The sequence below is a fragment of the Manis pentadactyla genome, chromosome 4 (assembly GCF_030020395.1).
Source record: "Manis pentadactyla isolate mManPen7 chromosome 4, mManPen7.hap1, whole genome shotgun sequence".
Lineage (NCBI taxonomy): Eukaryota > Metazoa > Chordata > Mammalia > Pholidota > Manidae > Manis > Manis pentadactyla.
The window spans coordinates 74,133,599-74,159,151 of record NC_080022.1 but is presented as its reverse complement, the minus strand read 5'-3'; the positions used below and the strand labels follow the sequence as shown (position 1 = coordinate 74,159,151).

The 25,553-nt window shown below is 37.0% G+C and overlaps 1 protein-coding gene across 3 annotated transcripts in view; it reads right to left on the bottom strand.

Moving 5' to 3' along the window:
- Positions 1-5,526: 5,526 nt before the first annotated feature.
- HS2ST1 (heparan sulfate 2-O-sulfotransferase 1) overlaps positions 5,527-25,553 on the bottom strand; it is a 166,695-nt gene continuing 146,668 nt past the window's right edge. Inside the window, exons 4-7 of one of the 3 annotated variants that reach the window (XM_036890156.2) lie at positions 21,923-22,061; positions 14,029-14,126; positions 11,683-11,840; positions 5,527-10,725 (exon numbers count right to left, since the gene is read on the bottom strand). In XM_036890156.2, coding sequence (XP_036746051.1) covers positions 10,496-10,725; positions 11,683-11,840; positions 14,029-14,126; positions 21,923-22,061 — 625 coding nt within the window. In that variant the 3' untranslated portion in view covers positions 5,527-10,495. Of the gene's footprint in view, positions 10,726-11,311; positions 11,349-11,682; positions 11,841-14,028; positions 14,127-21,922; positions 22,062-25,553 lie in introns of those variants that run through there. The other 2 variants (XM_036890157.2, XM_057500395.1) reach the window with 2 other exon arrangements.

Genomic DNA, 25,553 nt, shown 5'->3' with positions numbered 1-25,553 from the left:
TATTTAAATGGGAAGGAAGAGAGAAAGAAAACAGTGATTTTAGAATCCCAGGACAATCACTCTTAGATCTGCCTGACTCCCAGCCTCTCAGGACTGCCTGTCTAGAGGACTGTCCAGGGAGAGGAATTTCTTAACATTCTTACAGGTCAAAATACTTGTCATTATGTCGCCTTGTTGATGGGGAGGGTGGGGCATGTGGGAGTATTTAGTGACAAAACTTGGACAGAGGGTCAGTTACTGCACTACTCAGTGCTCGTCCTGTTCTTTTTCCAGCATCACTGAGAGGCTAACAGCTCTAGTAATCTGGTTGCCTAGACCTTTACTGAAAATGAAAATTGATCCAATTATGTTTTCTCTATTTCCCCGTGCACTCCCTCAGTGCTAATGATGTGAAACATTTCCAGGCATGACTCAACTTTGAAGCTTCAGCTTTGGGGCCATCACAGAGATGAGGTAGACGGCTGAAGCGGATTGGTTGTTTCACTAGATCAACCAACCATCAAACCACCGGGCAGTAGGGAAAGTTTTGGGGGAGTTCTTTGCCAAACCCAGGTCACAAAATCTGAATGAGCAAAAAGAGGCATGGGAGGCAAACATTTGATAGTGAGACACTGAATTCTGTCTTTGTGATCCAGGGTTCTTCAGGCAAACACTAGCCTGTTTTATAAGCTTTCACTTGGAAAATAACCATCATTGCATAACTGGAGCACAGACACCGGATGTTGAACATTTGTACAGATGCAGTGCTTGGCAAACCTAAATATTGCCTCCATTCTCCAGTTACTGATTACATTCCATCTCTCACCTAATGTTGGGGTCTGGCTCCGAGATCCATCTACTTCTCCTCAACCTCATCACCACTTCTCTTGGTAACTTGAGGAACCTCTCAGTTTTCATCTTCCCAGCTCTCAGCTTGAGAGCTCATTCTTACATGACTGCAACCGTCTTTCAGAAACTGGGTCTAGTTCCTCCTCTGCTTACCCCACCTGTGGGTAAAATTGTGACATTTCCAGAATATCTTGCATGGCTTTAGTGCATTTGCATATCCTCAGTGATGGAGAGAAATTCATCTCTGTATCAATGGGTAATTACCTGGGCAACCGGGGGTGTGTCTGAACCTGGGAGGTTAAGGGGAGGGGGCTGGCTTGCTGGCTTCTTCCAGAGCAGAGGAGAGAGATGGCCCTGGACTGCGGTTTGTAAGTGAGGGGAAGGGTTGTTTTTGCTTCTGCTGGAGCAGGAAAGAGAGAAGGCCCAGGACTGCAGTTTGTAAGCAATAAACGGATTTTAAACTTTATTTTTCCCTTTGACTGATTTTGGTCATGATGATGCCAGGCAGGGTTCTTGTTTGCGGAGTCGAAGAATGAACTTAGCAAACAGTCAAGGTAGGAGAGCCAAGGGGAGGCTTTTATTTAGAGATAAAGTGAAAGGAAAGAGCTCCTGGCTCACACTAGGAGGGGACAAGAGAGCCCAGAGTGGTGCGTAGTCTAGGGGATTTTAGGCAGTTGAGGACTTTTAGGAATTGAGGGCTTAGGGTGTGGACTTGTACCACCTGCCCTGCCCTCAAGGTGGGCTGGGTTGTTGTCTGTTTGCTAGGGCTGTTTACAGTGAAGTCACGGGTTATGGTGAGATACCCTTGCGGAACATCCAAAACATTCCAGGCCAAGTTGCTCCTGGCCTTTTGACCTTTACACTGAAGATGTCTATATTCCTAGTCTAGTATCTTTACTCTAGAGAATTAGTGTGACCTTGACTTTGCATAATGCTGAACACAGTTTCAGTAGGGACTTTACATTGTTACATTGCTTTGACTGTAAATATCTTGCCTTGTTTTTTCTGGAGGCCCTCACCCTACTTTGTCTAAGTCCATGGTCCCTGTCTCATTTAGAGGTATTTTGCTCTGGGATTTCCTCTCCCCAGATTTACACCATCCCCCCCCCATCACCAACAGGTTAAAATAGAACCTACCTACCTACCATTAGGATTCAAGACTGAAAAATGTAAAAAACTCAGTAAGCCCCAGGAGGGACACAGCCCTTCGGTATAAATGAAGGCATATACCCATTTTCTATACCCAACTTTTCTAAGTTGGGCCCACATGGATAACATTGATTCTACATGGATTTCAAGAACTAGTTTATAAGGAATTCTCCATTTATAAGATTGGGACTAGGTGTATTGCTTTGTTTTTCTTACTGTTTAAAATGACTTTGGAAGTGAAGTAGAGGATCACATCTGAATGTCAACAATTCCTCTCATCAGTAAATCCTTATCATTGTAATCTGAGTCCAATTAGGTGTCTAGAGAAGTGGGAAGAGAGATTCATTTGTCATGAAATTAAGCCTATCACATGGAGGTTGACATTTGAGAGCAAACTAGTAGGTACTGGGTGTTTATAACTTAATTACTGGGCCAGGTTGGTACCTCTACTGTTTCAAGGTTAGAACTAAGGATGAAGCTGTTAAGTATGTAAAATTAGAAGGTCCAGGGGTGTTTATGAATCCTTAACAACGAAAGAGGTGTTTTATTCATAAGGCAAGAGATTTTTGCACAGTGCTTTGTTTTTCTCCTGTACTTCCTCTCAATAAACAGAAACTATGCCTCTTTTGTTCCTCTTCAATATTCCTTCAAGCCTGGCACAGGTTTGAGTGAGTGGATATATGCTTCAACCCTATGTCCAAACAGCTGATTCAGTTTTTTCTATTCATCATAGAAGATAATGTTAGCACTTATTTAGTGATACGTAGCAGATACTAAGTTAAATTTACACATACATTCTCACTAAATCCTCAAACTGTTGTTAGTATTATCCCCACTTTACAATGAGGAAACTCAGCCATCGGGAGGTTCATTTGTTCAAGATCACATAGCTAGTAAGTAGTGGCACTCCAGAGCCCATATCCTGACTACCACACACACTGCTTCCTCTTCATGACCCACCACAGATGTCCCTATGCCTCGCGATCACATCTTCCAAGACTGTCAGCTGTCCAGCTATGTGAGTCTCCAGAGGCAGTATGTATGTGGTGAAGGGCTGTAGGTGGAAAGGGAGGCAAGTACCGAATTGTATGAGGATGACAGATCAAATGAAGTTTCAGACCTCAGCTTTCAAGGTGAAAAGCAAGGATATCAAGTTTTTCAAGAGTATGGTGATCTCACCAAGCTGGTCATCTGGCTTTGAATACTTAGGGATTATCTGTTCAGGAATTCAAAATCATTGTTTTCAAAACCAAAAATAATCCATTGCAGTGACTTTATTCTTTCATAGAATGAAGCAGATGAAAAGCAAAAAAACAAAAACCCAAACAACAAAAATCTTACATTTTTATTGTTGTCTCTCACAAGTCTGAAGTACTAAATATGTCATCTATAAGTCCATTATACCTTAAATAGGCCCTTAACATATTTTTTAACTTTCTTGTCTGTTTAGTCTCATGCTACTAAAAGAAATGTGGCAAACCACTAAGAGAATAGTGGCTTTATAACATTTTTCCTTGTTTGCATCACTGGTTGTTCCTGAAGTAGGAAGGGGAAAAACTTGCATTTTAAGTCAATTTCATTGTCGGCACTATTATTTATTTTGTTGCATGGTGCCTGTGCTTTGTGCTAACAAAGGTGAGACAAGGTGTAATGAATACAAGGTAAAATAACAGGGGGCCGGGGGTCCTTCAGGGAAAAAAAAAGTGGGCAATGATTTGGAATTTATATCTCTGCTTGTTACTAGTGGAAGAAAATCCAGAAAGTTCAACTACTGCTTTAAAAAATAGCTAGTGATCATAAAGAAGTCCAGCAAAAAATATGCAGGGCCAGGCAACAATCATTGCACACTGAATTTATTTTTCAGATAACCTAAAAAACTGAATTCTAGTATGAACCACTACAAATCTTAGGCAAGTATCTTTTTTTCTTACAGAGTATGAAAAGTTTCCTTTCTGTTCTGAGTGTGCAAATCATTTGACTCCAGCTATCCTGAGTTTTATATGTGTGTTACTTGGCAGTCCACATGGCTCAAGTATGGTAATGTGGGCACAGGCACTTCTGGAATAAGCAAATCCAGTCTCCTTTAGAACAATCAGCGCTTACTACCTTTTCTCATATGAAATTTGTAGATGGGAATAGCAGGTAGCAGAACCAAGAGTATCTATGCTTTAGGCACACAAGTAAGGAGGCATTAGTTTCAGGAAAAAGGAAAAATCAGTGGCATTCAGAAGTATTTTGAAAAACATCTTCTATAAAGTGACAAAAGTAGTATTCTTCAGGGTCAGAAGGGCTGGTCAGCCTCCAAACAATATTCCAAGAGCATAAAAAAGCCATCGGCTCTCCTCACTGCAGCCACACTGCCAAACGCAGTCCCTCTGACTCCTGAATTCATTTTTCTCTGTTCTGCCCCTGTAAATATTCAGGGACAAAATGATTCAGACCAAATTCCCTACTTAGAAAATTTGTCAATGAATTGGTATTTTCAAACCAATATCATATGAAAAGAATCAACTACTCTTGAGAACAAGTCAGAGGCTGGGAATTGAAAACTATGTAGCTGAGAGTTTCTCCTGTAAGGGTGGAAAAAACGTGATCATTAGAAACGGTATTCTGTGGGCATGTTTCAACTGGGTAAAAAATGTTAACTTTCTTTCAAGTATCCTCTTATAATAAGTTGACAGCCCTTTTGAGACAGGGACCGTGGGTGTAGTCAGAGTAGGGTGAGGGCCTCCAGGAAAAGCAGGGCAGAGTATTTAGAGTCAGAGCAATGTAACAATGGGCAAAGAAGTCCCTGCTGAAACTCTGTTAAGCATTATGCAAAGTCAAGGTCACACTGATTCTCTAGGGAAAGATACCAGACTAAGAATATAGACATCTTCAGTGAGATCAGTTAAAGGTCAAAAGGCCAGGAGCAACTTGGCCTGGAATGTTTGAGTGTTCTGCAAGGGTATCTCAGCATAACCCGTGACTTCACTGTAAAGATCCCTAGCAGGCAAGACAAAAGCCCAGCCCACCTTGAGGACAGGGCAGGTGATGCAAGTCCACACCCCTGTTTTTTTTCATGTTCTCGAAAAATCCTCAGCTGCCTATAAAACCCCCTAGACAACGCACCACTAGGGGCTCTCTTGTCCCCTCCTGGTGTGAGCCAGGAGCTCTGTCCTCTCACTGTATCTCTCAATAAAAGCCTCTGCCCTGACTCTCCTACCTTGACTGTTTGCTAAATTCATTCTTCGACTTCGCAGACAAGAACCCCGGTATCACTTTCCTTATTTCCTCTTTTATTGAGTGTATATTCCAGGTATAACTTGTACATTTTCTACCTGAAATTTCTATAACAATGAAGAACTATAAAGCAAAGAGCAGCAGAGGCACGTCAGTCTGCAGCTCACAAACAAGCCAGAAAACTTTTGCAGACCAGCGACGATGCACGCCTCTCCGGTGGCAGCGGTATCTGGGGGTTAAGCTGATGACACCCAACACTGAGTCCTCTTGGAGAATGTCTGCAAGTATCGAGGCTACAGGAGAAAATATTAAAACAGGACACCAAACCATTTTTCCCCTTCCCACTGAGTGTTTATTTTATAGCTTTTGCATCAGGTAATCAACCAAAACACTTCCAACAACAGAAAGCTGGCAGAATGTTAAGGAAAAGGAGTGATTCTCTCTCCAACAGATGTGACAAAATGGTTTTAAGTTGGAAACAGTGTTGCATAAATGAATCCGCTGAAGCGGGTGGAGGGGGAGGAGAGAAGAGAGAAAATGGAGATGGAGGAAGGAGGGAGCATCCTCCAACACGGATTGTGAGGAAAGAAAGGCACTGTTTAGCTGTGTATTTAAAAATAAAAGTCAAGATATACAATCCATGTTTCTCAAAATTAGAGCCAACACTGCTTTAGAGACGCTCACATACCTGACCCTCAAGAGGAAGCTGTGGAAGCTAAAAAGCCAGACAGCACCAGTGTGTCTAAACGACAGGCTTACCAGGGATGTGTTTTAAAGACATCATCACCATCAGGGTCCTTTTATAAATAGTACTGCAAAGGTCACAAAGTTGCATGAACTTAAATTACAGGATAAATCCGACTGATCACCTATTTCAATCTCTAAAATTCCCACTCCAGGAAATCGTTAAGTCGACTCTGCTCCAGAAGAGCTGAACTGGCAGTGTGTTTGTTGCAACAGGAGCAAGGTTGCCTGAACAGCCATTCAGCTGGCGTCATTCAGCAACGCTGCATTGGGTAAATGGATGCAAAAATTAACAATCGCCCTGCTTTCTCTCAAAGTAAATAGCACTAATTTATGAAGAGGCAACATTTCAAATTGTAAAGTAGAAGCACCTGGACCTCTTAAAGACAAAATTCATAAAATGCTACAGTACAGAGTGCTTTTCATAATAAAGGATTCCAGGACCATAGGTGTGTTTGAGAATGATCAATGGGAAAACTGAGATAGATAAATGGCTTACACAGATGTTCTCTATGTAGAATGTGAATATAAATTAAAAAACCAACTATGTATTTGAGAACCAGCCTTTGAGTTCTCTAGTGCTTCTAGAATTTTTATTTCATTTTATTAGAAAAAGAGAGAATCATCGTCTACAAACTATTTTCTTTCTAACTAAGCAAATACAATGAGCAAATCATCTGCAATATCAAAATACTGTTTGTAAATCACTGGTGGCACGAACAATTTCAAGAATTTCCATTAGGACATATATTGAGAAAGAACAAACAGATTTCAAATTCTGGCATTAACTGAATTTTAAGAATAAGAAATAAAATTTAAAGCAAAAAAGACAACAAGTTTAAGTTCTCTGATTTTCAATAATTTAAATCCAATCATCAGGAATACAGAAGCACCCAATATGTTAAAAGTTGCACAATTGCATATGGATGATAGAAAAGTAATCCCCGTGCAATACTCTAAGTGTTGCTATCAGATATATTTAAGTGATATTTTACAGATTAAAGCTGGGTAAAATCAAAATACATCCTCCCCATTACATTTTAAAACAGTCACAATAATTTAACAACAGTTGCCATTTCACAGGAATTAGAAAATAGGAGTTGATACAAGTTGAACAAAAAGTACTTTTTCCTCTTTTTGGAAATAAACATATATAGATACACACACACGTAACATTATCTTTTAAAATTCAAAGTGGTTAATTTGTTTTTGTATTATAAAAAAAAAATCTCCCTATGATCAAAATACTGAAAAAGCACAAAGGCTGAAAAAAGAAAACCACATTTGCCACTTTAAAAAAATACACTATTGTCTCAGTGGTTCCATTTATTTGATTATAAAGTTAGGTATTACAAGGACTCTGTGCTTGTCAGATTCCTAGGACTGTATTGAACCAGATGGAATTAAATCTAACCCACTCTCAGTCTCCTGGAAGGAGACTACTAACCCACCCTAAAATAGAATAAATGACCCTATTCTGAACTGTTAAACTAGGAAAGAAAACATGCCCACCTGGAAAGAATCAAGTCATAAAAGTGTATGACTCTGTGGGGGAGACCTCCTGAATTAGAAAGCTATTCTTTGGATATAAGTTAGGAGCTTTTGGAAGTATATAAACTCTTCTAGGCAACAAGAATACAGATTCAAAAATGATTTCTCCATAATGATCTGTTATAGAGATTGGTAAACTACAACCCATGGTCCATATCTGGCATGCCACCTGTTTTGTATAATAAAGTTTAATTGGAACATAGCCATGTTCACTCATTTATGTACTGTCTATGCTCCTTTTGGGTTAAAACAGCAGGGTTGAGTAGTTGTGACAGAAACACTATGGTCGGCAAAGCTTAAAATATTTACTCTGGATCTTTTTAGAAAAAGCTTTCTGACCCCTATCTAGTGCATGTATTACTTTAGTTATCTGAATGAGTTAATGCACCTCAAGATTTTAGCATGTACTCCAAGAATAACCTGCATACTGGGGTTCCTCAGCAGATAAACATCAAATGCTCCACCATGAAGTGGTGCTTTACTTTTGGGCAAGGAAATAATTTGTGTATATTTTCAACAAATACATGTAAAAGCTAATAAATACATACACACACAAAAAAAAGCCCAGTAGGAAAGGTATGCCTATCAATGTTCTCAGATTTTTCCTATTATAGGGGAGAAAGGGTCTAAAATGATTTTCTGTCAACTTTCTGTAGCTTTAAATGTATTTTTAAATGTTTTTTGATAAGTAGTTGTGGGGAAATGGAAGTTCCTCTGGCCAGGATCCTCACCTCACCCTAAATTACTTAATGATGTAACTGGCCTGTTGATAGTCTACTGCTTCCACACCCATAGGCAATAAACTGTTACTGACTGAGTCACTATATAAAGAGCTCTGCCCAGTGCTCTGGGTGGAGGCAGAGAAGAAGGAGGATTACACACGTAATTCTAGTGCTCCACATATGGCAGGGAGAATAAAGCCTGGTATAAAATCCATTTATCCCAAGAACGTTCCATTGTCATTCCTCAGTCTCACTGAATCCACAGTGAACTTGCCCTGGGCTGAAACCCTCAGGCAAGACAGTAGTGCTCCCTCCTCACCTCCCAAACAGTTAATAACCTTTAAAGCAACCTGCCTACAATGCTTACATAGTTTGGTGAGGCCTTGTTCAGGAATATTTATTTAAACATATTAAAGATTAGTCTTTTAGAAAATGTTTCTACAATTCTCTGTTACTCCAAGGGGAGGAAGGTAAAGAATGCACAAGGAAATTAAACTCTGCAAAATATACCTAAAAAAACAGATATATAAAATAGTTACCATTTCTGAATGGTAATGTAAAATCAAAACAGAAAAATCTTCCCAATTTCAAGAGCACATTTTTGCCCTGCCCTGAGTCAGTAATGAAGTCTTTTTCAAACAGGGACCCTCCTGAACTCAAGCAGCTGCTCATGAATCTTTAAGAGTTCACAGGTGCTTCGTATTTGAATTGCTGTTGAAACAGGGAGGATAAAACACCGAGAAGACATTTATAAAACAAATTTATATCAATCAATATTAACTTTTTTCAACTGGTTTATAAGTGGACTTCTCCCTTTCTTTGTTAAAAAATTAATGGTATGAAACTATATTTAAAGATGTTTCCATAATACCTTACATTTATATAGTGTGTTTTCAAAGTGCTTTCACATGCCATCTCATTTAATCCTCACAACATCCCTGTGAGGTAGGTACAGCAGGTATAGTATCCCCATTTCAAGATGAGGAAATTGAGGCAAAGAGAGGGTAAGTGACTTGCCCAAGGTCACACAGCTGATAAGTGGCAGAGCCAGGACCAGAAATCAAGTTTTCTGACTCCTTGTCCAGTACTCTTTCCATTATAATTACTGCCCCCAGTTATGAAAAGTGTACTGTATATCAAAATTGAAAGGTTACTGAAGTTCACTTCAGTGATGTCTTAACAGTAAAGTTAAACAAGAAATACAAGACCGGTAGATCTGATGGTTTTACTTGACATAATAAAATTGGTGCAAAACCACTTTTTTCTAATTGCTTACAACCTTTTGGTCCAAATACATAAAATATGCAATATTTACAGCATTTTCTTTTTCTTTTTTTGTAAATGCAATGCTTTAAAACACATTATAAAGCACCTTAGTAAAAATAGTCTACAAGTAAAAGTACAGAAGAAGTAGGAAAATCCTACCCATACCACAGCTCACTCCGTATTACCACAGGTGTAATATGGAGTCAATGATATCTCAGTTTACAGCTTTACAAATAACACAGGGAGAAACACATATTAAACTTATTTTTTTGATATTAATGTGTGGAAGCTTTAATTAATAATTTAGGCAATGTCAACATTCTTTGAAGTATCTCCCCAATCTTAGATATTGGGAAGACGGGAATGAGAAATACTGCTTTGATTCTTTTTACAGTATTAGTAATGGTTTAAATTTGGTTTTTAACACTAATGATTTTTTTTTAAAGAATATTAAAATGACTTACATAAAGATGTGCAATTCCAACTACAGGAGAAACACTCTTAGCAAACATGATCAAACATTCCAATAAATTTCATGAGATGTGATCTGAAAAAAACAAAACACACACAACCCAACAGGTAATAACACTATTCAGTAAAGGTGTATAACCTAAACCTCCAGGTAAAGGTAGAAGTAGTATAAGTGGATTCATCTTCATTCATGGTTACCTGAAGAAATGCTTTATCAAAAACAGTATAACTTTTTCTGAAATTGTATTTAGCCTTTGATTGGACCTCCTATGTGTTTATTTTAGGTGATATCTAGGTTCCAGGCAGGAGGTTGTAACTCCCACCAAAATTTAACTAGATAAAAAAAAAAAGGCTGTAACTTAAACTTTTTAGATTTCTGACACAGCCAGTATCTACCTCCTTGACATTATTGTCAGTTTCCTTACCTGGCTCAATACAAATTGTCTTATACACCTATCAGCGATCCAAGGTGCAGAGCTAAGAACCTAGGTGTAGAGAGGGCCAAAGGTTTAGTTCAAGAATCTAATAGTCACACCTTGTACTCAGTTCGATTTCGGGTAAATCTTTTCATAGAAAAAGTTTTGTGCGAGGATGTAGAGGTCTCCATCTTTTTCTCGTACAGCATGGGCTCTGATGAATTGGAACTGCTCTAGTGCAAATTCATAGAACTCATTCTCCATTTTCCAAATGTCAGATTGCTGTAGTTTTGCAATGGTTTGTTTAGTGGGGAGTTTCTTCTCTGTGGTTTTCCTAAGATGAGATTTCTTTCCTACTTACAAAGGAAAAAAAGAAAAGGTAAATAATTCTGAGGACACGCCAAGGACCAATGCCTACTTGAAGAGATGACGTAAGTTAATGTGACACACTGAAGGACAACTGACATGACTGTTTTGCATTAATATCATTCAGGCAAAATGGTGCCTTAATCATACCAGAACTATCATTGATTTCTTTATAATGTAAATCCTTGACCTGTTAAAGACTTAACGAGATGCCAAATAATGCCAAGTAAGGATGGCCACTCAGTAAAGTGTACTCTGTCACATTCCATGTGGTATTCTCAGATCCTTGGTTCTGACTAGTTTATTTTTTGAAATACAAAATATGTTCAACTTTAATACTAATTTCTCATAATTTATATTCTCTTCTAACTATGTGTTAGAAGGTAGGACATATGCATACTCTAGGAAAAGAGATCCTATGATTGTGTCTTACCAAAGAGCAGAAAAAAGAAATCAGATTTAGACTGGACAAGCACGGTCACTCTGAGGTGTGTAATGCTGTCCGGGCCGCTGCAGCACCCTTTTAGGAGTACTAGACATAGCACATGATGATCATTATTAATGTGCTCAGGCTCACCTTCTCACCCGCTATTCTCAATGGCATTAGGCAGATCTAAGGATGGAATACAGAGTCATATGTTTGGTATCCAGCATTACAAAGTATTATACATTTCTAAGACTGGTTCTGTAGTTAGTATCCTTCCAGTATTCCTACAGTGCTCGCTAATGATCATCTAATGCTTATTCATTCAAAAAAATATTTAATCAATGCCCTCTGTGTGGGGGACATTGTTCTGTGTTAAAAATGGTGAGGAAAAGCAGACAATATACCTGCCTTTCTGGAGCTGTTTCTGTTGCTTTACTCAAAAAGCTTCCAATCAAACCTATTTCTCAAGTTTCAAACAAAGCTACGGATGGCTCTGAAAAGGACCCCGTCCTTTACATACCTGTGCGATAGAGTTCTGTAGCACCCCTGAAGAACCGGGGCAAAGCTGCCTCCAATAACATGATGAAATCTTCAAGCTCTTCAGTAACTCCCACCAGAAAGTATTCATTAATTAGGTTATACTTGGCCTGATCCATAGCCCACCTGCTTCCCACATTCCTGAAACCAAAGGAATTAAAACATAGTTGTAAAATCTGCTAAGTAATTTTGATGCCTTTGACACTGTATATTATGGAGAAAATAGATAAGCACATATCCATACAAAGCCTTAATGCCTTTTTATTAGTAGCCATTGGGAGGCACACCTGTTTTTAATTTCCTTTGCCTCTACAAGTTTCTGCTCAACTATGCAATGCTAAGTAGGACTTTACTCGGGGGTACTTTTCAGTTTGAGGGCAGTTAAAAAAACACAGACATATAAAACATATATTCCTCCCATTGGATCTAGTGCGAGAGCATAATTTTTTTTAACTACTCTAAACTTTGTTCATTTTAAGAGCTCTCTAGTAATAAGGTGTGGATAAAGTGAAGGTTCCTGTGGCCAGGATTCTCACCTGGCCCTGTTTGGCTTGCTCACTACACACGTGTGGGCAATACGTTGTTGTTGACTCTATATAAAGAGCTCTGCACAGGGCTCTGAGCTGCTGCATGGTTGCAAGGCTGCAGGAGAGCAGACACTGGAGTGGTGGCAGTGCCAGGACAGAGAGGCCCAGAGGCAGAGACCCACTTGCTGCATGCAGACTTGCTCTTAGTGGATAGGGTTCTAGGGATTGACCTGCCATGGTGGGAATACAGTTGGGTATAAACCCTTTCATCCCAAGAACATCCCACTGTCATTTTTTGGTCTCACTGAATCCATAGTGGACTTGTCTGGGGCTGAAACCCACTGGCAAGACATAAGGTCTAAGCAGTTTGTGTGTAGTGCTTAATTTAATTTGTGACCTTAGGTTTTTCTGAAATTTCTGAGGAATAGAAATAAATGGCTCTGTTAAGAGTGTTTTATTTTTATCTTTCACACTGTCAGCAAAATGGCCGTTAATAGAGATTTGGCCCTAAATAAACTACACTTTTGGGTTCTTTTTAGCACTGACATTCCCTAATCCTAATTCCAGCTCTGCCTTTGAGCTGGTGACTTCAACATTTTTTGTTTTCTCAGCCATTAAAAAGCAGGGGGTCGGGCAGAGAAGGGAGGAGTCAATCAGTTGATTTTCAAGTTCTCTCCCAGTTTTCTATTAATCTATGAAACATACTGAAGATGTTCAATTAAAATCTCCTCAATAACGCCTAATAAAGCAATACTTTTTATTGTTCTGAGGCCAAGGTTGGCAAACATTGTCTATAAGGGGCTAGAGAGTAAGTATCTTAGGCTCTGGTGGCCATATGGTCTTGGTCACAATTACTTAATTCTGCTCTTGAAACATTGTATCTTTGAAAACAGCCATAGACAATAAGTAAATAAATGGATGCAGCTGTGTTCCAATAAAACTTTATTTAAAAACAGGTGATGGGCCAAATTTGGTCTCCAGGTTGTAAACTGTTAATTCCTGTTCTAAGAAGATGATTAAAAATTAAGAAGACATACTTGCTATGCTTCCAATTATTCTTATGCTATTGTTATGTTTTGATATAGTCTGAGTAGGACCTTAAAGTAATCCAATAACATATCTCAAATTATGAAGATCAAAGGGCATTTGTTGTATTTCTCATTATGGTTTCACAGGAGATACTAACTTTGAATGTGTTCTTGCATTTTTCTACTCTTCCCATTAATATGATTGATTAGAACATATAAATATGTACATTATTTTTAAAAACAAACTCAGCACATTCTGGGGAAATACACTCCTTGATTAAAGATAAAATATCTTTATTTTCCACCTCACAATTATTAGCAGACTACACCACAATTATAACCTTGGCTTTCTCTCAAAGTCAAATCAGCTTAACAGTAAAACCAGGTGAATAAATTTACCCACTAAACCTTCTCTTGATCTAAAATGAATAGCTAAAACAATAAGCTTAGGAGAAAATGAAGTTCATGAAATGACCCTTGATCTCTAATTAACAGCCCTGCTGGAATACAGCAAAATATGTCTAAGATCAAAAACAAACAAAAATTAAAAAACCAGCATCTGAGAAAACACTGTAAGGATAATATGTGAAGATTCTTCTCAATGCACTTAAAGGTAACTGGAAAACTAGATATTACTTAATTGTATGTTATTTTTAGTCTAATCTTTCATTAATTTCCTCATACCTAGCCCTTGACTAATACATTCACACGTGTGAAATACAGATTAGAGAGATAATAAGGAATTATCAATTTAAGCTAACTTCATCTCCCTACCAGCACTCTGAGCTGTGGCCACAGAAGAATGGGATTTGAAGCCAGAGCTTCTCTGGAGCACAGTCTGAACCGCCCTCAGCTACACATTCATCAAAGGTCTGGAACAAAAAGAAAGCAGCACATGTGAGCCATAAACCAAGTCTCCCCTATCAAATATCTTAATGTGATAAATCATTAAATAAATGGGCAGCTGTGGGTACAATGAGACAGTGGATTAAAGGGATAGGCACATTATGAAAACAGACTTGAGATACTGAGGAAAGCTTTTAAACATGGATTTTTCTCATGTTTTTATTTTATGCCAATGTTTATAAAAGTTCTTTTGCTACATGAATAGAAATTCCCCCCACCCAACTAATAAATTGTCCTTGAAAGTAAGTACTGGTTTATATTGAATTTATGTATCTGTATCTTCTACCCCTTAGTAAAGGATATTAAGAAACAAGGTTAAAGATACTATTTGTAAAATAATCATTTGAATATAAGAAGTAGGAGTACACATAAGTCCCTTCTCCTTTTCTCATTAAAACGTAAAACACATTTAAAAATCACTGTACAAAGCAGAAATGACCTCAGATACTCTTGATCAGCATGCTCTCCTCTCCAAATGCATCTGACTGAATTAAAAGGAAAGAGACTCACAGGTTATGTACCTAAAGTCAGTCAACTTCACTTTCTTGAATACTTAATATCTTAATGTCACAGGCCCTCTAACAGCAGCATTACCTATTGTAAATGACACTGAGACACTAGAGAACAAACCAGGGAGCTTTGGTTGTTGCAGAGACACCTACAAACACCGCCTGTTATTCCCGAGAAGGGCAAGTAGGAAAGAGAAGAAAGAAAGAGCACTTGTTCTGAGTTAAGGCTCCCGAGTTTCGAGACCAGGACAGACCAGGTCATACAAATACACACACATATACACATACATATCTTCACCTAAAGAATTTGCTTCATTTTTTGGGGGTGTTCATGGTCTTTCTCAACTACAGTGAACATTTACTGGAGGGGTCATGCAGTACACATCTGTGCCCTCCACTGCACGCAATACACTGCTATGCAAATCATTTGCACAATCAGTATTTGTAAAAGGTTGGGAAGACAGTACTTTGAGGATTTACATGAGTACAAAAGGCACGGTTCTAGTGGAGATGAAGAAAAACTTTCTCATGAAGCATTTTGACAGTCCCTTAGAGTTCTCTCAAATTCTTAACATCTCTCTCCCTCTCTCTCTACATATGTGAATGTGTATATATAAATAAATAGAATAAATACATACAAATAAATAAATATTTTAAGTGAAAGCATCTCAGTTTACACTGAAGACTTAATAAAGCCCATTTCAATGGCCATTATATTATTTCTGAATTTTACTAGATGGTCTGACAGATATGCTGGCCTAAGTCACTTTCTATAAAGTAGTTTTATTATCACTTATGCCAATTTGCAGCTGATAAAAATAAAATAACCTATACATCTATCTCTACCATGTCCCAATTTCCAAGAAATCTTTGGCTCAATGAACCAAGTGATCGTTTATCAGAAGGTTTGACTCCATGCCTATCCAATTTCAAACAGATCCTGGATCATAGTATGGTGCCTCTGAAGCTCAGAAGAGGTACTATGCTTCTTTGCACCTCTATCTGATGAGAGAACACAAGATAAAAAAGAAATTAATTACTAAGGTGATTGTGGGTGAAATCATAATCTTTACCACCATTTCGTGTACATACGTGTGTGTGTGTGTGTGTGTGTGTATGTGTGTAAAATTAAAAAGATTTTGCTTAAATATAAGAAACCAGGATGTTAAAAGAGGTTATAGTCTTAAAAGTTTCCACAGTTACTACGTGGACAACTTTGGGAATTTCAATATTCACTACTGGAATTAGAACTGATTAATAAACAAGGATGCTATTTCAAACAAGGATGCAGGATGCAGGATGGCTATTTTACCCCAAATTCTCTAGTTAGCCAACTCCTAGTCCCTGTGCTCCTGAAGTATTTTAGTATTTCAAGCAAAGAAAGTCTGTAGATAATCCTCAAGTACAGTTTTGGCCAGTAGCTTTAAATCTGCTAGCCACATGGTAGTATTAAGAGTCACCTCCAAAATTCATTCCTCCCTTCTTCCACAGTCATAGTGTTTTGGCTTCACTTGCAGTTAGGTATGGCTACGTGGCTAAGTTCTTGCCAGCAAACTGAAGGCAGAAGTAATGTGACCAAGTTCTGGTCACTTGGTTGGTTAAAAGGAAACTGCTTGCCCTCCACTTTCCTGCCTCCCACAGCCTGGAAGGCAGACGTAGTGTGACCAAATTCAACCAAGCACTAAGGACAGCCCCCTGAAGAACGGCAGAGTAACAGTACGGAAGGAAACAAAGTCCCTGAATGACAATGTGCAGCAGAGCTGCTCTAAGAGTCAGGGCCCTTATCTTTAGGCTTTTATGTATGATATAGAAATAATCTTATGCAAACTATTGAGTTTCTTTGTTTTAGAAGTTTAGCATCTACTATAATTCACCTACCTAATGTTTTATTAGACAATGTAAAAAGAAAAATAGTTTGCGTTTTGTCTCCTGTTTGGTTCCTTTTTAACATTTGGGGAAGTGTTTCACTCCTGTCAACTATAAGAAAAAGCCAAAGATAGCCAGTAGCAAGGAAGATGTGGAGGAAAAAAACAAAAAGAAACTATGAATAATCAAAACTTGACAAACATGTATGACTGTGCTAGATCTTAGCATATACGAGAAATTCTCTCATTTTTATATAAATATTTGATGAATAAAGTAAACCAAGTATTCTTTAGTGAGAGAAACCACATTAAGACAATTCAGTACCACTTTTACTACATACAACTTGATGAATCAGTACATTTAAGTCTTAAGATTAACTACTGCAGTGAATCCAATAGTGACATCAACACATGGGTTTCTCTACTTATACCATAGAAGATGACTGTTACTCAAAGGCCTAGTCACCAAAATTTTCTGTTTATTTGCTAACTTTTTTTAGCCATCTCCTAAACATTTTGGTCTCACAGTTTATAAATAGGATTTTCTATAAGTAAATATTTTTTCTCATAAAAACCCAAGTCCTTAAAATAAAAGGCAACACAAACAAATGAAATGAAAGTTCCAGACTGTTCCTCTCCCACAAAACCCAGTTCAGCACACCACAGAAACAAAATTATGATTAGCTTTTTCATTTGAAAACCATCTAATGCTGAGATAGGACAATTCTTTGTGAACTACATACAAATGTTTTTAAAAGCACAGAATTATCATAATAGTCATTAGGCTATTTAGATTATAGTTTAAATATTTAACTCCTAAAATTGAAGGTTAAAAAATTAAACAAAATTTGGTGCTCATTGAGTTGTGATGGCAATTATATTTACATTCAAATCCTCTTCTGCAAATGATCTTACTTCATGTATCATATAGAAAACTGAAGCTAAGAGTGAGCTCCCTTGACTTCCTGCTTATATAAAAGCTTATCTATATCTGTAGCCCCCTAACTGCCCTCATCTTCAAAGAGGTATTTCCTTATATCTTTGAATACCATTCTTACCCCATTAGGAGAATCTGCTCCATCAATTTTTCTCCAGTTTCTTCTATCATCACTCCTTGTTCTCTTCAATGTTAATAATGCCCAAGTGTGTATCATCTTAACCATAAAAGCCAAACTTTTATCTGAAAAGTAATCTTTCCTCTCAGTCTTAACCTCATCCCTCTGTATCTCCTCAGCTCTTTGGATTCCACTTTAACTCCTTTCTCTGACATCCCTAATGACCTCTCCATTGATGAATCTAAGGTATACTTTTAAGTCTTCAATTCACTAGCTTCTTTGCAATTGCAATTATTTTCCCATCCATTTCAAGAACATGCCAGGTCTTCTACTCTGACCTCAGTCTCCTCTGCCTAGTCCTTGAATGTTGGCATTCCCCAGAACTACATATCTGCAACCTTTCCTTTTCTTCTTTTTTTATTTGGTCCTCTCTTCATATTCTGTAAATCTTTCAAGTGCAATTTCATTCAATCCCTTGTTTCAACTCCCACCTGATGCTGATGACTCCCAAATCTATGATTAGTTCACATCTATTTCTTAAGATAAAAACACAATCTCTAGGGGATACCTCCACCTACTTATACATGACTAAAAATAGTATTTAATTTGAACTTATCACCTTTCTTCAACTTTATTACAAGTGATTCTTCCTTTTATTTTTTTCTCTTTTGGTGAAAGGAACTAACTATGGTCCAATCAGAAATCTGAGAAGAAGACAAGTCAAGGCTGACTCTTGGTTGCACATTTTACTGAGAGAAAACTAGTTATCAAACCTTTAAAATATGAACTGCAATAATATTATACAGCTTTCCTGTGCTGTTTTTAACATATAAAATATTTCCTAAGCAAACAAGTTCTCAAATGCCTCGGTGTCAAGTTTTAGTGTAGTATTAAAGAATATCCACAGTTTTCTAAAAGGCTACTAAAATCCTCCCTTTTGCATTTATATATCTGTGTAAAGCTGGATTTTCTTTATACACTTCAACCAAAAGAATATATTAAGCAGACTGATTCAACAGCATATATGAAAATCCAGTTATCTACATTAATCCAGATATTTTAAAAAATTATAAAACAAAATGCCACTCTTTATATTTTCTGTGAGAACGGTTATTTGCATTGAAATATATCATTTATGTCACCATATGAAGAGTTTCCTACTGTTATTGTTAATTAATATTTTGAAATGTCTCAGTAAATTGGTAAATTTATTGATATTGGCAAATATCAGTAGATAGAACCCACAAAAATAAAAACTCTGGGGGGGCGTTCCTCAATAATTAAGAGTAAAAGGAGTTCTTAGACTAAAAAGTTTGAGAACCACTGATTTATCCATATAGTTCTTCAATGCTAACCTCTGGATTATTTAATATCCCTGCTTTCCAGGTACTAGGCAGAGATTAAGTAAAACTCTAGTTATAAAATAGGAAAAATAGAGTATTTGAAATCCCCCAAACAAATCTTGTGCTCCTCACGAGATCAACTGAAAGCTATCATAGGTATACATATGCATAAATGTGTTTGAAATCACTGTGTAACCAGAAAGCAGTTTAGATTACAGAGTACTGCCGTTTAAAGCATAATAGTTGCCGTGAGTACTGAACTGAATATTGTCTAATATGCTTCAACATATCACTTGAGGTGTAAACAATATACAATTTCATGGAAGTGAAGCCATTGCCAGTATTTCCAACCTTTGCCTTTGCAAGGTACCTCCTACATCATCATAGCCACCCTTTAGTTCCCCATTATCTTCAAATACCCTGCCATTTTCAAAAATATTACATTCCATGCACATATCCCCCTTACAAATGTTTATTAATGAAAACGTTTGCCAGTTAAAGATATTAAGGAGTTACTAAACATCATTTAATTCATTAGATCCCAGAATGTTACCAAATTTGTGTCATGAGAAACAAGCCAAATTATTTAAAATGTGTGTTTCAATATGTTTTAAGACTGAGAAGGTCCATTTTGCCTATTTAAACCAAGGGAGGATTTGTAGATGGCCCTGTTCTCATGAGAACTAAGGTAATACAATAGTATTTTGCTGATTTTACTAATATTACATCTAAATATATAGGTGTATTAATATATATTTTGTAATGATAACGAAAAACAAAAAACAACCCCTAATACCATTTGGATGCAGAATGGTTAAATCTCCAGGCTTGAGAGAGCATATCTACCTAAAACTTTCAAAAATGAAATGTAAGTAATATTAAAATATTTGCCTGTATTTTTTTGTGAGGACTGAATAAACACCTTTGAAATATCTCTCACATTAAAAAATGTTGAGTAATAATTTACTTTCTCTCTGTTCTTTGAAAAGGGCATAGAGGGATTAAGACTGTGAGCCCTGGGATTAATGTGCTTGGGTTTAAATTCCAACTCTACCATTCACTGGCAGTGTAACACCGGGCAAGGTACTCTCTGTGCCTCAGTTTCCATATCTGTAAAATGGAGACAATAACAGCAACTACTCCACAGAATTGTTGTACAGGCTACCTGAGAAAATAGATGTATTATATATAACTTAAAACAGTGCTTCATACACAATAAGATGTGAGCTATTGTTATTATATTATCATTAGGTATTATTATTATTAGGTAATTCTATAAACTACACAGGCTAGCAACCACAAGCCTATGGCATCCAGAGCTGACAGTGACAAATGGTGAATGTACGAATCTACATGACTGCAAATCTTTTCCCTACCAACATTAATAGTCCTTTGGCCAAAGGGATGGATACTAAACTTTATTGAGTAAGAGCTAGTGTAAAAGATAGGGCTAAAAAAGGAAGGGAAGGAAGGATGAGAAAGGAAGAAAGAGAGAAAGAAAGAGAGAGGAGATGAAGGAAAGAAGGAAGGAAGAGAAAGAAGTTAAGCACTGAAGTGAATTTAGAAATAACTATCAAAATATTCTAAAGTACTAGGTCACCACATAGTTACACTACTGGATTTTATAAAATTTGGCAGAATCTCCATAATAACAGCACATACATTTTTAGAAGATTAAATAATGCTAAGAGATCAGTGGGCACAAAAAAGAAAAAAAGGTTTGGTCAGTTATTTGTATTTGGATCAGTACATTCTGCCTAACACTCTGAAATTAGAGAAGGAAATAGCAGTATCTAGAAAACACAAAAAAGTAAATAAAAGAAAAACCATTGCTTCCTCATGTGACACAGAAGGCAAAAATCAATTGTTGGATGTTAATTATTATAATATATCAATTATCTAGCATCACTACTATGTAACACTTCAAGTTTACCAGGTGTGTAATTAGTTCGTTCATCCACTTGCTAGGTGCTTACAGATTTGCTAAACAGTGGGGCAAGAAAGATGAGTGAAATATAGTCCCTGTTTCAGAAAGTTCATATCCTTTTGGACAAGAGATATGTGTAAACAAATAATTCAAATATCACAAAATAAATGCTTAAAAAATGGAGATTGAATGGAGTGCTCTGGGAACTTTGAAAGGACATGACCAAGGGCCTGGGGGCACCAGAAAATACTTTATAGAAAAGGTAACATTTGAACTGAATCTTGAAGGAGGACAGTGTTTTACAGAGTGAAGGAGAAACATTCTAAACACAGGGAACGAAATGTGTGCAGAAAGTAGATGAAGCAGTAAGAAGTTTGGAGGACAGTGACGTGTCATGTGGCTAGAGCACTGGGTGCCTGAGGGAAAATGAAGCAGGAGAGGTAGGTCTCAGATTATGTCAGATTGTGACTTCTGTACTGTGGGCAATCCTGCCAGCAATGAGGTCCCAGTAAAGGTGTCCCACCAGAGAAGTGACACATCGTTACAGTTTCTCAGAAAAACAACTCTGGTGCTTATCTGGAGGATGCACTTAAATTGAAAGCAGCCCAAAGCTGAACCTGCTAAGAACGAACTCTGTTAAGCTATTATTCTTGTTTTACCTGAAAAAATACTGACGTCAGCAAAAGTGTCCCTAAACTGAGATCACAAATTAATATCAACTGCCATCATCAAGACTAAGAGAAACAAAGTAAGTACACAAATATATATTAATGAATAATTACAATGGTCTCAAAGAAAATTGTTAATAGGACTATGAAAAAACAAATATTCAGCCCTGAAACAGAAGTAAAATATTTTTTAAATAATAAAAAATTATATATACTCCAAAATATCAACCATAAAAATAGTTTTACTTATGCTTCTTTATAGTTTTGGGTTCTTTTCAAATTTCCCACAATAAGCAAGTAGTACATTTATAATCAGTAATAAATTTTAGAAGCATACAGTTTATTGCAGCTCATAAACAATCATCTGTATAAAAATCTTAACAGTAAAATAGTACCTTCTTGTCTCCTTGTTTTCGTCTTCTTAATCCTGGTCTATAATCATCTCCAAATCTCAGAAAATAATAGTAGGAAACTAGCCGCTCAATAGGATCCCTTATAACATTAATGTAAATTGGTTTCTTCTTCACACCAAATCTAAAATAGAACAAAATTTCAAAGGTGAAATTGACATTATCATTCTGTTTAGGGGTTTCCTGAAATTATAAATTTGAGGTACTAATTCCTTATGGGAGAATTTAAATAGAATATGTGGAGATTACAAAACATCTTATGATTATGTTACAACAAAGTAAACAAGAAGTAAGAATTTAAAAATTACAGATGATGATAAAGTGCAGAAAATAAAGCTGAAAACTGAATTTAAAATTATTTAAAATTTTACTGGCAAGAATTACATAAAAAATTTTAATTTTATGTAGCAATGATTTCTCATTTCTGGTCTACCAAACTAGATAAACATCAATGGATTCAGTGTGAGCATTTGAGTATACCTTCTACTAATGCTAATTTTAAAGAAAAGACAGATGTGAAAGACATTAAGTTTTCAGCATTATCTCCACAGGGAATGATAAGAGTTGAAGGAACACAGAGGCTTTTATTTTAGCAACTCTTGCAGACTCTAGAATTGAGCAACTGGCTCCCTGTTCTCATATCCTCACTTGTCTCAGTCTTGAAACCTTCGTGTTACCTCGACTCTCCACACTCCTTTATTCTTCACTTAGTACAGCTACCAAGTCCTTCTGATTTTTTTCTTTTATAGGCTTTCTCTCAGATTTGACCTGTCCTCATCATTTCCTTTCTCTTCACCACTGCCTTCTTCCTAGGCTTCATGCTTAGATTACTGCAATAACCTAGTTGATTTTCTTGCATTCAGTCTCTCTCCCTTTCAATCTACCTTCCATACCAATTCTCAACTGATATTCCTGAAACAACTTCTATTAGATCACCTTCTTAGGAATCTGAAATACCTCTATTGTTTATGTTGACATCAAACCTAATCTCCTTCGCCTGATTGTTAATGTCTGCTTGCCTTGTCCTAGGTACCACCTTATTGATCTAACTTTATTTTCAACTCTCCTCAAATAAGAAACCATTTATCTTCTACAGTTAGGTCTACCTCTTCCACCCCATATACTTAATCCTATTTCTACTTACATGTCTTTGGTCATTCTGTCTTCCTTAACTAGAATGCCATGCTCATTTTTCTATCCTTTCTTTCTATTACATTAATTCATTAAAAAATTATTTTTTGTGTACCCAATATATGCTAGGTACTATACTAATAATAGGAATACAGCAGTGAAAAGAAATGCAAACCTCCTTGTCCTTTTGGAGCTTACATCTTATTTGGAGGAGACAGGATATAAATAAATAAGTAAATAGGCCAGATGGTAAAAAGTACTAGGGAGAAAAATGATGCAGTGAAAGGGAACAGGGAGTGCCAGGAGACATGGGGAAAATATAATTCAAAGTAAGGTTGTTCAGGAAGCCTTCACTAGTATTATGTGATGAGCATGGAGCCATGTAGATATCTGGGCAAAGTGTCCCAGGAACATGAGACTTTCAAATAGAAAAGGCTGAAGCAAAGATGTGGCACATATACACAATGGAATATTATTCAGCCATAAGAAGAAAACAAATCCTACCATTTGCAACAACATGGATGGAGCTAGAGGGTATTATACACAGTGAAATAAGCCAGGCAGAGAAAGACAAGTAGCAAATGATTTCCCTCATTTGTGGAGTATAAGAACAAAGGAAAACTGAAGGAACAAAACAGCAGCAGAATCACAGAACCCAAGAATGGACTAACAGTTACCAAAGGGAAAGGGACTGGGGAGGATGGGTGGGAAGGGAGGGATAAGGGTGGGGAAAAAGAAAGGGGACATTACGATTAGCATGTATAATGTGGAGGAGGGGGCATGGGGAGGGCTGTACAACAGAGAAGACAAGTAGTGATTCTACAACATCTTACCACGCTGATGGACAGTGACTGTAATGGGGTTTGTGGGGGGGACTTGGTGAAGGGGGGAGCCTAGTAAACATAATGTTCTTCATGTAATTGCAGATTAATGATACCAAAAGAAAAAAAGGAAAAAAAAGAAAAAAAAGGAAAAGGCTAAAGCAGCTAAGTGCCAGGTGTTCTTGAGAAATAGCAAGGTCAATCTGGCTCTGGCAGAATCAGAAAGAGGATAATACCAGGAAATGAGCAAAGAGTTGGGCATGGAGTGGAGAACTGCAGACCACTAAAGGCATCAGGAGGGTGGCCTGACACAATACAGCAATGTCACGATACAGGACCAAATGTATAGTGTGGTGACTACAGTTAAGAGTACTGTATTGTATACATGAAAGTTGCTGTGAGAGTAGATATTAAATGTTTTCACCATAACAACAGCAATAACAAGAACATGGTAATTATGTGAAGGATATGTTAACTTGCCTCACTGTGGTAAACATTTCACAATGTATATGTGTACCAAATCACTACATTGTACACCTTAAACTTACAGGATGTTGTATATCAATCCTATCTCAATAAAGCCCAGTGCCTGCTGTTTTGGAAGAAACCCTAGAGGGGCAATAATGACATCTTGTGAAGTCCAGAAAGTCTTCTTGATGACTCAGTGTACAGTGCTGTGTGACTTTAACACCTGCATCTAGGAGCTATTGCTATCAGGCAACTCTACTCTTAATGTATCCTATCAGCATTTTCTCTTGTAACTGTTTTCTCCGTAGTAGCACTACAAGCCACTTCTGGGTAGGCACAGTACTTTACACTTCTTTTATATATTTCATAGGGCTTAGTATACATAAATACTTGCTTACTGATTAGTACTATTTTGAAAATCAGAAAAATATTGGCAATCTCTCTTAAAATGGGAATCACAATGAGAAATGAGAGTGAAACCTAAGTTGTATAACTCTGAATAAGAGACAGTGAAATTGCTTCTTCTTTTATATCCACTCTTGATACATACACTCATCCGTCTATAGAGACCCTCAATTTAGCTCATAGTTTATAACTTAAAACTTAACAAGCTATTAGCTCATAACTTAAATTTCTCCTTCTTAAAATCATCTTCCAGAGGCACTAAAAAGCATATAGTGAAATTAATCAATTTCACATTTTCCCCTTCTGCCTATTACAATCAATATCATACACACAGTAGGCATAAGTGTTTTACATTAAATTCTTAAGGAAATGAGTAGTGGAGACTTCAGTAAAGAAAAAGCAAGGTGCCCACATAATTCAGTTCTTCTAGCCTCTGAATAGTTGAAAATTAATAGAACACGAAGTTCCTAACTTACAAATTTTCTATACAAACTACTTTGTGTGTAGAAAAGAATCAGCTTTCTTGAATTCTAGTCCTTCTTTCAACACTAAGTAACTCTAAGTCACTAAAACTACAGAGAATCCTTGTAACATCTTACTATGCTGATGGACAGTGACCACACTGGAGTGGGTGAGGACTTGATAATACATGGAAGGTTGAACCACCATGCTGTGTATCTGAAACCAACATAAGGTTATATATCAATGATACTTTTAAAAAAAACAACTAGAGAATCCTTTTGTAAACCATTATTATAATAATCAAGTTGTGAGTTGGCTGATCAGAACTT